The sequence below is a fragment of the Leptosomus discolor genome, chromosome 6 (assembly GCF_034619465.1).
Source record: "Leptosomus discolor isolate bLepDis1 chromosome 6, bLepDis1.hap2, whole genome shotgun sequence".
NCBI lineage: Eukaryota > Metazoa > Chordata > Aves > Leptosomiformes > Leptosomidae > Leptosomus > Leptosomus discolor.
The window spans coordinates 23,555,213-23,567,981 of NC_141396.1; the positions used below are offsets into that span (position 1 = coordinate 23,555,213).

The 12,769-nt window shown below is 36.7% G+C and overlaps 1 protein-coding gene across 8 annotated transcripts in view; it reads right to left on the reverse strand.

Moving 5' to 3' along the window:
* Window positions 1-12,769, reverse strand: part of PPP3CB (protein phosphatase 3 catalytic subunit beta) — a 51,530-nt gene that overhangs the window by 10,827 nt on the left and 27,934 nt on the right. For 5 of the 8 annotated variants that reach the window (XR_015183524.1, XM_086466418.1, XM_086466416.1 and 2 more), the window contains 3 exons: window positions 12,206-12,283; window positions 7,593-7,677; window positions 4,950-5,047 (listed from right to left, as the gene is read on the reverse strand). Coding sequence is in view for 6 of the 8 variants with exons in the window: in XM_086466418.1 (XP_086322544.1) it covers window positions 4,950-5,047; window positions 7,593-7,677; window positions 12,206-12,283 (261 nt within the window). In the remaining 2 variants the exon portion in view is untranslated. The remainder of the gene's footprint in view (window positions 1-4,949; window positions 5,048-7,592; window positions 7,678-12,205; window positions 12,284-12,769) is intronic. The other 3 variants (XM_009961110.2, XM_009961108.2, XR_015183525.1) reach the window with 2 other exon arrangements.

Genomic DNA, 12,769 nt, shown 5'->3' on the forward strand with positions numbered 1-12,769 from the left:
AGTTGAATCAACAACAAAGTCTACAGCAGGAAGAGGTCTGGATTTAACATAGTCTTGGTGGGTGAATTAATGTGAACATGAAAAAAAGTCTAGCTTACTAGTTGTTTTTTGAGCTAAATAACCACGACATCAGCTGTAATTTCTAGGTGTAATATCTTTCCCAGTTGTTTTAGCTCTAGAAGTCAAAGCTTTAACCTGAGGTTATTAGGATATGAAAATCAAAAGAACTTTTTATTAGGGCAGACTTGCTAAAGAAACCACTTTGTAACTACAACCTAAACTGTAGCTAAGTCTCAATAATGTAACAACTTTTTACCTCCCCTACTATGTACCATAATTTAAGAAAAATTAACAAAAAATAGCACACATAGTGGTAAACTTACTTGTGTAGTGCTCGATACATATTGTTAACAACAAAAATCGTAACAGAGTTGAATATTCAAGCAAACGTTGGGGAAAGTAGCTATATAAGAAAATATGGCTTTAGATCAGAATAGAATTCTTTAAAGCGAGTAAGTTTGTAACTTCTCATTTCCTGCCCCAGAAAAAAGACACAACATTTTAGTTGCCTACACTATGCCAACACTATGTTGTTATGTATCAATTGCCTACACTATGCCTTAACCTCAGTGTTGCACAAAATTATAATTTCCACTAAGATACTCTAAAAAAAAAAAAAAAAAAAAAAAAAAAAATCAATAAAATCAGATACTTGTATTAAGTTATTAAATGCTACTAAAATACTTAAGGGTAATGCAGCATTTTAACATTTATGTGCTGCATATTCGATAGTACCAAAAGAAGAATAAAGATCTCCTGCACTTAAATCTACAGACAAGGGCAGTCCCAGAATTAAATCAAAAAGCCACTTGAATGGATGGTTATTTATGTTTACATTAAGGGAAAGAAACCTTCTTGAAGTGTAAAAATAAATTATTTTAAGAATTATTTTAGAAAGTCACCAAATACATACTTTCATACTATAATCAATTTGCCATACAAATACAAAACTATGTAAAAAAACCACCTCTTTCCACCATCTCCTGTTACCTGTGCAGTCTTTGTTTTCAATCTTTTCCTGAAAAGATCACGAATACTGATTTATCTCTGTAAATTATGTAGCTTGGTCATAAATACAAATTTCAAAATTTACTCCTAGTTCATTCTACTTGTAGTACTATTATTCCAAAAAGATCTTGGAATATACATCACAGTTAAGAAAAACACAATTTTCAACTTGATATAAAAGAACAAACTGACTGGAAAATACAAACACTTTAAAAAACCCACACTGTAAAGACTCAATTTGGAAAATAAATTTGTTGGATTCTCTTTTGCAGGTACATCTGAATTAAAACTATATTCTTTGTAAACCCTGATAAACCTAAAATAAATACTGTATCATACTAACGTAACAGGTAATCCTGAAGTCTTTGCCTAGAAAATCCTCGACTTGAGAGCAAATGTTAAGCAACAAGGTCCAATGGCATTTCCATCCTCAATTCCAGCTCTCCCCCTGCTCTACTTAGGGGACAGACCTGAGACAAAATCCTTGCCAACTTTCTTGCCAACTTTCAACATAAAACCAAAAGACTATCTTACTGCCCCTCTGACTAACAGCAAGGGCAGCAATGAAAGATTAGCAGTAGGTGGCACTGATTTCCATGAAGTACGTACAATTTTTAATTTAGGCTTGTGTTTAGTATGATGCTGAATAAGGCTTTAGGTATTTTGGTATTTTTTAACAGACGTTGACTCAATTTGGAAAATAATTTTGTTGGATTCAGTTCACAGAGTAAGTCACTGGGAAATGCTACTTTAAAGAACAGTAGCTATTTCAGCTACTATAATGCAAGTAACATAAATAATAAAACTGAAAAAATCTACGTTAAAAAAAATTTAGAAACACATATAGGTCATGATTTCCCAAAGTCTGTTTTTATTCTAGTACATTAAAGCTATCTAAAAATAACCTATGACTCGTTTCTCAAAAATATAATAACGTATTTCTGGGGAAAAAAAATCATGTATTGACTTCTTCCATAAGATTTAGTTTTGCACTTTTTTCCAAAATGATCTTTATTAACTGACTTGCATTTGTTTAACCCTTTCACTACAGTTAGAATTTGTGTATCACCCTCAGATTGCTGTTTTGCAGTAAGAATCTATTCAAGCATGGCCCATGAAGGAGTTGCATTAGACTGAATAACATGTTTGGTGCCCTACTCTGCATTATGTCAATGCCAACAAGCTTCTCTCCTCTGAGAACACCCAGTATCGATATCACAGAAGATAGTAGGTGTGGCCGAGCAAATTCCCGAGACGGCAGTGGCATTTGCTAAGACCTAGTACAGAATATGTGACTGACATTAAGAATTATAATAGGCATATATGCAAAAATTGCATATGCATTGTGTTAATGGTGACTTGCACATATATATTTGTGGTGTGTATATCTGCCCTGATAAAAAACTCTCTAAAGAAATGTAGACAGACACATTTCTTACAGCTTTCAAAGCTTCTTATAGATCTAACAGCAATAAGCACAACTAGACCTTTTCTCAATGTGCCATCGAAAAATGAGCACTTGTAAGACTGAAACCTGGAAAACCCAGGACACACCGGTCAATTTTCTGAATTTTCAAGCAAATAAAAGAATAGAATAAAACATTATTACAATTAATATTATGTTATTTTATTTTCTCAAATCTAGACTAGTTTAAATTATTGACAGTACACTGACCAACATAGTACAATATACTTCAAAAAGTAATTGAATATTTGCAGTAAGAAATCCTACTATACTATCAGTGACCATATTATCATCAAGAATAGAATTCACTGATACTATGATGGTTTAGAAAAGTGTCAATTAATGAAGTTTTATTTTTTTTTTGGTTTACTTCTAGGCTTTGCAGTTGAGAATAATTTGAAAACTTCTTTTTGAAGACTGAATAAAATTCTTATCAGTAAAAGAAGTTACTGCAACTTAAGGAGAACTAACAGTTGGCATGAGTTATTCTGAACAATCAACATGACTAAATCAAATGAGGTACATTCATGTAGTGCATCAAGGAATATTGCCATCAAAAGTTCTAGTCAAGAAAAAAAACACACCCACAAAAATCCAAAATGCATTTTGCATACTTTCCAAATGTCCCACATGATAGAAAGTCATATGTCTTACGTTAAAAAAATTTTCTAGTCAGTTTGATCCTCTCTGATATTTGTAATGCAACATGGATAAAAAAATCTGTTAAATGAGTGAGAGGAATGCAGACTCATTTTTTTAAGCATAATAAAGTATCTTACTAGACAATAAAAATTAAAACTAGAACATATGCTTTTGGAATAGTCAGATGGATTAGGAAACATACACCATTTCTTGCTATAGACATTCACAAAACAATCACATACATACACCAGACATATAAACTTACTCGTAGACATTATATGTCCACTAGAAAAATTACTTAAAATGTGACATTCATGTTTCAAAGCTATTAAAAACCAGCTTTGATCATTTAATAGAAAATACAGTGAATGGCTTTAAAAAAACCTACATCTAAAATTTACAAAATTCTAAAACTGCCTAAATCATAAAATGAGAAAAGCAGCTACTCTCAGAAAACAGACTGTGTAAAAAGTGGTATTCAAACATTACAATCTTTCAATAGTTACAAAATTCAGTGGTCCCATACAACAGTTTTATACTTTCTAGTAAAGCCTGAAGACGGCCAACAAAAAGTCTTTGAATAATTTATGTTAAGAGTGCTGCTGATATGAAGTCTAGTTTCAGACTAGTATATTTCAGTTATCCACCACTGTGAACAGAAACCTGGACTTCATTCTTTTAATATATTTGGTACAGTCTCACAGCATTCTCCCTAAGCTTAGTTAATAATTTATGGGCCTTGTGAAAAATATGATCCAATGATTCAACAAACTAAAAAAAGGAGAAAAAACTTTTACAAAATATTCAATGAGCCAGATTACAGGTATATTTTGTATAGAGTTCTTTTTATTTTCATGCAAAAAAAAAAAATGCACACTTAATAACACCCTTTTATTTATTTACAAGTTTTAAATTCAATCCCTTTATTCTCAACTGATTTTATAACAATTACTGAGTATTTTTCAAGTACATTATTGTTCAAAATGCACAGACAATGTGCAGCAGCAAATGCAGCAAACCTCAAAAACAAGGTGCTACAACATTGCTTCTACATCAAGAGACAGACAAGTGTCTGGGATAGTGGTTTAATTTTAACACTTATACAGACATACATCTATACCTAGAGAGAGACAGACAGATCTAAGAAAGCAGCTACATCTGCAGAGGAAGGAAACAGCATGTTACAAGGACAATTCAGGGAGGTCAATTATACATAGAACATCTGACAAACAACATAGAGAACAAACTTTGGCATTAATTACCAGGGTACAAAACGTAGCACATTTCAATCTGTCAATGGAGTGTAATACGGAACTCTGCAGCCTGCAGCTGTTTGTTAATATTAATATCAACAAGTATTTGACATTGTCAATGAAAATACTAACACATCTATAATAAAACCATTTTAATGGAAAGCAGACAAGTAATGATGCAAAATTACATTGCCATCTGTAATGATCAAATGCCTCAATATCAGATCTATAAGGTCATCCCACTTCAGGCATGTGCGCCACCTGAAAAACTGTAAACTATGGAAGCTCTAAGTCTGAAAAATGTGGCCTGACACCGCTGAACTAATTTGCTTTTAGTTTTATACCCTGGTTAAGTATCCATTTCACATTGCCTGATTAACACGTAACACTGTACTTGTATCAGCCGCTAAGACAAGAACTGAAAAGCATAAGAAATTCCCTGCATGCATTATGTGTAGTGTTAGCAAAAGAGCGAGATGTGCCCCAGTCCATCTGAGGCACAGCAAGTTGCATATCATTACCACTTTGCAGGGTCTGTCGTCCTCCAGCCAACACTCCACTAGGTAACATTCCAGTGGGAGTCAAACCCTTGAGTGTCAGCACACTTTCACTCTCCTCCCTGGTGTGAGAAAAAACAGTAACAAAACCTTCAATCTCTGCTCATGAGAACTTTAATAAGGGATGGGGAGAGGGAGAGCCTATTTTTGCTGTGCTTCGTGCATGTCAAGACTGAATGTAAATTCAAATTCAAACAACCAGAAAGGGAAAAATATTTCTATTCCATACCAGTCTTTCCTCTGCCTAGGAGTTATACATACTGATTACTTCTGAACCAAATTCTGAGCAATTATTCACATGCAGACTCATTAGCTTTGAAATTAGCACTGAATGCCTCATGAGCTACTGAATGCACCTTGGTGCCATAAAACAATCCACAGTCTTGTTCAAAGTGTCTATGCTTCAGGAAATACCAACTGTAAAAAATTACCCCTATTTCAACAATTATGATGAGTGGAAAATGATATATTTTGGGTAAATGTGATCATGAACTCAGTCTTCACTGGCAACCTCTCTTCCCACACCTCTTGAGTGGATGGGCCGCAAGACAGGGACTAGAGGAGCAAAGTCCCTCCCACTGTAAGAGAAGATGAGGTTCGTGACCACCTGAGGAACCCGAACATACAGAAGTCTATGGGATCTGACAAGATGCATCTGAGTCCTGAGGCAACTGGCTGATGTAGCTGCCAAACCACTCTCCATGGAATTTGAAGTCATGGCAGTCAGGTGAAGTCCCTGGTGACTGGAAAAAGGGAAACATTGCACCCATTTTTAAAAAGAGTAGAAAGGAGAACCCTGGGAACTACTGACCTGACCTGTCAGCCTCACCTCTGTGCCTGGGAAGATCATGGAACAGCTCCTCCTAGAAGCTATGCTAAGGTTCATGGAGAACAAGGAGGTGATTCCTGACAGCCAGCATGGCTTCACCAAGGGCAAGTCTTGTCTGACCAACCTAGCGGCCTTCTACGATGGAGTGACTGCATCAGTGGACAAGGGAAGAGCTACGGATGTCATCTATCTGCACTTCTGTAAGGCCTTTGACACAGTCCCCCACAACATCCTTCTCTCTAAATTGGAGAAACATGGTTTTGATGGGTGGACTGTTTGGCAGGTGAGGAATTAGTTGGATGGTCACATCCAGAGGGTAGTGGTCAACAGCTCAATGTCCAGATGGAGATGGGTGACAAGCAGCATTCCTCAGGGGTCCATACTGGCACCAGTGCTGTTTAACATCTTCATCAATGACAGACTGTGGGATCGAGTGCACCCTCAGCAAGTTTGCAGACAACACCAAGCTGAGTGATGCAGTCGACACACCTGAAGGGCAGGATGCCATCCAGAGGGACCTGGACAAGCTTGAGAAGAGGGGCCTGTGTGAACCTCATGAGGTTCAACAAGGCCAAGTGCAAGGTCTTGCACCTGGGTCAGGGCAACCCTCGACATCAATACAGGCTGGGGGATGAAGGGATTGAGAGCAGCCCTGCCAACAAGGACCTCGGGGTACTGGTGGACAAAAAGCTGGACAGGAGCCAGCAATGTGCGCTCGCAGCCCAGTAAGCCAACTGTATCCTGGGCTTCATCAAGAGATGGCCAGCAGGTCAAGGGAGGCTATTCTTCCCCTCTGCTCCACTCTTGGTGAGACCCCACCTGCAGTACTGCCTCCAGCTCTGGAGTCCTCATCACAGGAAGGACATGGACCTGTTGGAGCGGGTCCAGAGGAGGGACACAAAAATGATCAGGGGGCTGGAGCACCTCCCCTATGAAGACAGGTTGAGAGAGTTGGGGTTGTTCAGTCTGGAGAAGAGAAGGCTCCAAAGAGACTTTACAGAGGCTTTCGGTACTTAAAGGGGGACTGTAAGAAAGACAGGGGCAATCTTTTTAGCAGGGCCTTTTGCAATAGGACAAGAAGAGATGGTTTTAAACTAAAAGAGGGCAGATTTAGACTAGATACAAGGAAGAAATTGTTTATAATGAGTGTGGTGAAACACTGGAACAGGCTGCCCAGAGAGGTGGCAGAAGTTCTGTCCCTGGAAACATTCCAGGTCAGGTTGGACAGGGCTCTGAGCAACCTGATCTAACTAAAGATGTCCCTGCTCATTGCACAGGGGTTGGACTAGATGACCTTTAAAGGTCCCTTCCAGCCCATACTATTCTGTGATTCTATGAAATCTCTAGAGCTAAACAGGTACAAGAAAATGGTATCTTTTAAAAGCTGAAAAAAACAGAAACCTGAAACAAAAAGCCCCTAGTCCTCAACTTTCTGGTATGCCACAAATTTTCTGAGCCAGTCCTAACCTCCTCTGTTACACCCTTTATTTTAATCTCTATAGTTTGGTATTGTCTTTCCAACACTCATAGTTAACAGCTGGACAAATAATTTGTAAACTAAAGATCATGTTCTCTAATTTCTTGAAACATGTCTCAAAAATAACTTAAAAACATTCTTTAACCAAAAATACCTACATCAATCAGGTGCATCAATATGCCAAACAAGATTCTGATGCATGAGTACCTCCCTGAAAAATGTTTGGCATCCACTATCCTGGAACACAGAAGTCTTCCTAATATACATGTGGATTTTAGGAATGTGGAAGTCACACAAGTACCTGAGAACAGAGAAGACTCTTGCCATCTTGCCAATTGCACGAATTTTGTTTCTGATTATTTCTTTCCGTGCGGCAGCTGTACCTACTTTCAATGGAATAAGAGAGAGTCTCAAGCTCATGAGTATTTACAAGGTCATAAAGTGCATCAAATTCAACACAACTGTTTAAGTTCAGTACTCTTCACAGGAAGCCAGTACTCAAACACTTAAAGGCAGAAAATTATAAAATCAGGGCTTCAGAATGCCATCAGAACCACCATCACCTCTGTGTCCACAAAACACACACACAAAAAGTTTAAGATGTTCAGTGATTACCTAAAGCTAGCAAGCATCTAAATTACTGCCACTACAGTGTACTAACTATCGTAACTCATTTGCCTAAATTTCACACTTGAAATTCTTCACTGACATCTGTGTATATCACGATATAGACATGCAGCCCAATATAGAAGCCAAAAAGATATTAAAGCCACAAAAAATAAAATTTGTTGCTAATTCTTACACAGCTGTCCGAGTAGTTTGTTTGCTTGTTTTTATGTCAGCTCCTCAAAACACACCCCCAAAAAAAAACCCCCACAAAATAAAATGCCAAAAAATTGCAGTGTTACCTCCCTTACCAACTGTCTATGTTCTGTATCATCTTAGGTTTGCATCATTCGCAGAAATAACTACCACCAAAGATCTGGAGTAAACACTGCATATTCCACAGAGCAGAGAGACACCAATTGTGACAGATAAAAGTGAAGGCAAAACTCTGAAAGGAGGCTTGTGATTGGGAAGGAGAGCCACCTTTGCCTGCCTTGACATTACAAATACAGAATCTCCTTTCTCCAACATTAGGTGTGGCTGTTTTGTTTCAACATATAAAGCAAATGTTATCCTTCCCCTAATCCTCCTTTCCTTTTGCTGACTCCTCAATTCCACTAAGACAGTAAAGGCAGACGAGGAGATATCAAAACTTCTCCTCAGCCATTGGGGAAGGAAGGTATTAATCACATCAAGATAAGAGTAACTCAGTCATACTTTGAATTCAACCACAGGGGACCAAGTGAACAAACTCAAGACAGCTCTGTTAGGTATTCCAGATCTTCCATAAATCACTGTTCTTCAACTCTGGGAGAAACGTACTCATTAAAAAGCTGCCAAACTAATTTGCAAGAATGTGGAAGAGAGGATCACAGAAGTGGGCAGAAGAAAACTGCATATCCACAAATTTGTCTACTTGCATTCAAAAAAGGCAGCTGTGGAAGAAGCCTTTTTTCATCCCTGCTCACTAGTATTTAGCTTCCACATTGAGAGTACATACACTCCAAGCACAACAGAATCACCCTTCTCAGACCACAGCTGCAAGAACAGAAGGCCTTCTGTTGCACAAGAGTGGGTAGACTTCCCAACCTGAACACCAAAATGAGTAAAATACAAAAGATAAGGCAAGTAAGAGCAAACAACAACAACAACATCACACAAGAAGGAAAATAGTAGTGACAAACAAAAAAAAGAGCAGGAGACAACCTTTGTATGAAGAGAATAAAGAATCTCAGGGTATGACAAATATCTGTCAATCCATTTAAACAAAATGAAAAAGCCAGGAATTACTGAGTAAAGCTTTTTAGACAAAGGAACAACATTAATGAAATGCAGACACCAAACTAAAAAAAACCCGAAACAACAAAAAAACAAACCTCAGGAAAAACTTTGAATAGGATAGGCGGAAATACTCAATTTTTGCTGAAAATAATGTATTTTAAATTTTAATTTTAATTTTTAAAAGTTCTAGAAATTTTTACTTTCTGTCTTTGAACACTATTAAATAACAGCTTGAGGATCTGGAATGAGAAGGGGACTCTTTCAGAGCTTTTGAAAAGGCTAGGGCTAAATGAGGGACCATCAATCTGTCCCTACAAGCCCCTCAATTTTCCTCCTACCTACACCTTTTTGAGGGCTACACTGATGCAGGGCTGTAACATGCAGGCTGAAAAGATTTCAGGCAGCACTAGTTCCCGTATCTAGCTCTGGAAGGTCCCTGTGCCTTAAGAGGAGAAAGGCTGGGTTTGGGTAGTTTTGGTGTTTGGTTGAGGTTTTGGGTTTTTTTGGGGGGGTTGTTTAGTTTTGGGGTTTTTTTAACATGATCTTTCATTGCCCCAGCCCTCCAGAAGCAACACAGCTGAGCCTAAAGGCCAGAACCATTACTCCAGGCTGCAGCACTGCTCTAATGTGGCCACTGAATTCTGGTTAGTTCAGAGAAGACAGTAAGGTTGCACCTGCTTACAGAAAAACCTCTTGATTACACCCTAAATTAGACGAGATATGACAAAGAACTCTCCTGTTCCCAGTTCCTGCACAAGAAACAAATTGTGAAACGCTCATACTATTATGCTCCAAAGAATTCACATAACCTTTGGAAACATCTCTATAATCTAAGGTATTCCCAAGTGTTAAAAATATTCTCTGGAAATGACAAATTCGTACAGAGAGTAAATTCATTATTGGGTAAGTAATTGTCAGAATTTTTCCGCACAGAATTATCTACCCTGGGATTTCCAAAAGACAGGTGATAGACTAAGTTAGTAGGCTTCTTTTTACATTTTGTATGCAGCCATCTTCAAAATTGCACATACAATCAAAAAGTACCTTTTCGACATCTCAGTTGAAGGAAACTAAAAGTACTATACAAACCAGGTTTTGTAACACTGTATAAACACATTTCATGCACAACCTTAAAAAAAGTTCACAATAAAAGTATTAAAGAGCAAGACAGACAACTGAACGCTCCCTACACATGCAGGACCAAAGATAAAATTTTAGAAACAGGTAAAAGAATGAAATTCTACAAAAAAAAAAAAGAATGGAAGAAAGGAGGAAAAAGATTCATGCACAGAAAGACAGATGTCTTGGAATATGACTTCCGATAACAAAATACACAAGCCTTTATAAACATCCCACTAAAAGGGCTAGTAATAATAATAAAATGCTATGTATGTGCCTCAAGAGAAAGATTATTTTCTGCATTAATACTTATACTACCAGGTTCTATGAAGTCATATTTCAAAACATTCCTACTCTGTCTGGTCTGTACCTTTTTTATTGCCATATATGAGTCGCTCTTCAGATGGAGAGTCCAGAAAAAAAGGAAGTGAACGATGGAGAAAAAGGTGAGTGAGACAAATAAAATAAAGATCTTTAACTTGGCAGTGGTAATAAAGAAGGAATGGAGAAGAAATGTGAAAAAATAAAATGGAAAATTGCAACACTTAAAATGCATTCATCAAACAAGAAATGGAATTGTTGAGTATATTTTAAAATTTGACGATAAACAAGTGAAAGCTTGAAAGTCAACAGTTAAAAAAAAAAAAAATCCATTCACATAGAAAGATAAAGCGTAGACAGTACCTAGGAGGCATTAAGAGATGCATCAAACAAAGAAATTGTTAAAGGAGACAGAAGAATAAAATAATTCAAATTAGGAAACTACAACTACTGTACTAAAGACAGGGCATACGCAATCAACTGATGAGTGCACTTAATGCTGGACAACGTAAATCCTAATGTCTCGGAATACCATCTAACCCTACCTGTAAATGCATGATGTAATTGATTTATGCTCAATTTAGTAGGATTACTTGAAAGAAAAACATATGTTAACTGTTTGCAGGATCACATTTGAGACTATTTCTAATTTTTCACATTTCTGACAACAATCTAAATGGCAGCAAAGTTCAAGTGGCTCATAACCAATGGACTCCAATATAAAACACATAGTGGCTTAGCACAACACTATTCTGCTACCGAATTTGAACACAGTAGTTATCGAACATTAAGAACGGGTCATGTCTCTAATATCTTTATAAATGATCCTTCAGTGTCCCCCAAAGGCTGCTGAAACCTTCCTCCTTCCACCCTCATCATCTAATAATCCACCAAATCAGGTCTGTTATTGGATAAAACAAAGCAAGTCTGAAAAACATTTACGTGCGACATTAAGCACTATGTAAAAAACCAGAACAAAGTGCGATATGCTAGGTCTTCATCTTAATGTTGCTTCTTAATCATCATGCTACAAACATCTCCTTAACTATCTACTGTATCATAGTTTAAAAGATATAAAGATGTTATAATTCATTACATAAATACGTATCATACAATGTACATATACAAGTTCTCCAACTTTCACGCTTTAAATTCAAACACCAAGAGTTAAACTCGTATTTCATACTTTATGTACAGTACTCTGCCATAAGAAATATGACTTTCACCTACCACTCTTTAGTGAAGAGCAATCATTAAGAAATTTAAGATAAGAAATTTATTCTAAATATTAGCAAAGTTTAGTATGCTTCAAATATCAAGCGCCAAGAAGTTCTGAGAATTTTCCACAAAAATTTTATTTTAAATAGAAATCAGGTATGAATATTTGCAAAGGATACCATTATTGCTTCTTGATCACAAACACAAAACCACAATTTCCTTCTCTGCTCCCCACAAAGTGTCATTATAACGAAAAATTTGAGGGTAATTTTCTTCAAATTCCAGGTAATATTGCACTAGTCTAAGTTAACTACTGTTTTATAAGTTATTACCATTAAAAAGCTTTATGTATCTTAAAGTAACCCCTACCGTCAAATTGATCTTCTCCCTCTGTCATCAGTTCATCATCGGAACAAATGCTCAAAACGTTCACCAACATTTCTGTTACTGTATAGAAAAAAATATATCTTAATTAATTCCCTGTAGAATTTTAAATATTTCCATGCACACAAGATATAACTAGTCACCAGCAACTACAGTGAATGAACTTCCCACATCATAGCCATTGCTCAGTAATGTAGTTTCAAAAATACGCGTGTGTCTTGATGTGTGCTGTCATGGAATTTAAAAAACTCAGAAAAATAATCAGGTAAAAAAATTATAACAGTCAAACAATACAGCAGAGCTTTCTCTCCTATCTTACAAGGAGTTCTTTTAAGTAAGATTTCTCCACTTTTGTTACGTTAGAATAAGTATTTGAAGTATTTTATGCAAAATTTACTTAACTTTGCTCAAATTTAGGCTCAAAACGAGAACGCTATTCCATTCTTGGCACCTGCAAGCATGTAGCAAAAGCACTGAAGCAGAAAAATACTACGACATAAATATGGTGCAAACTACATGTCTTTTCAAACTCCCCTTTAAAACATCAAC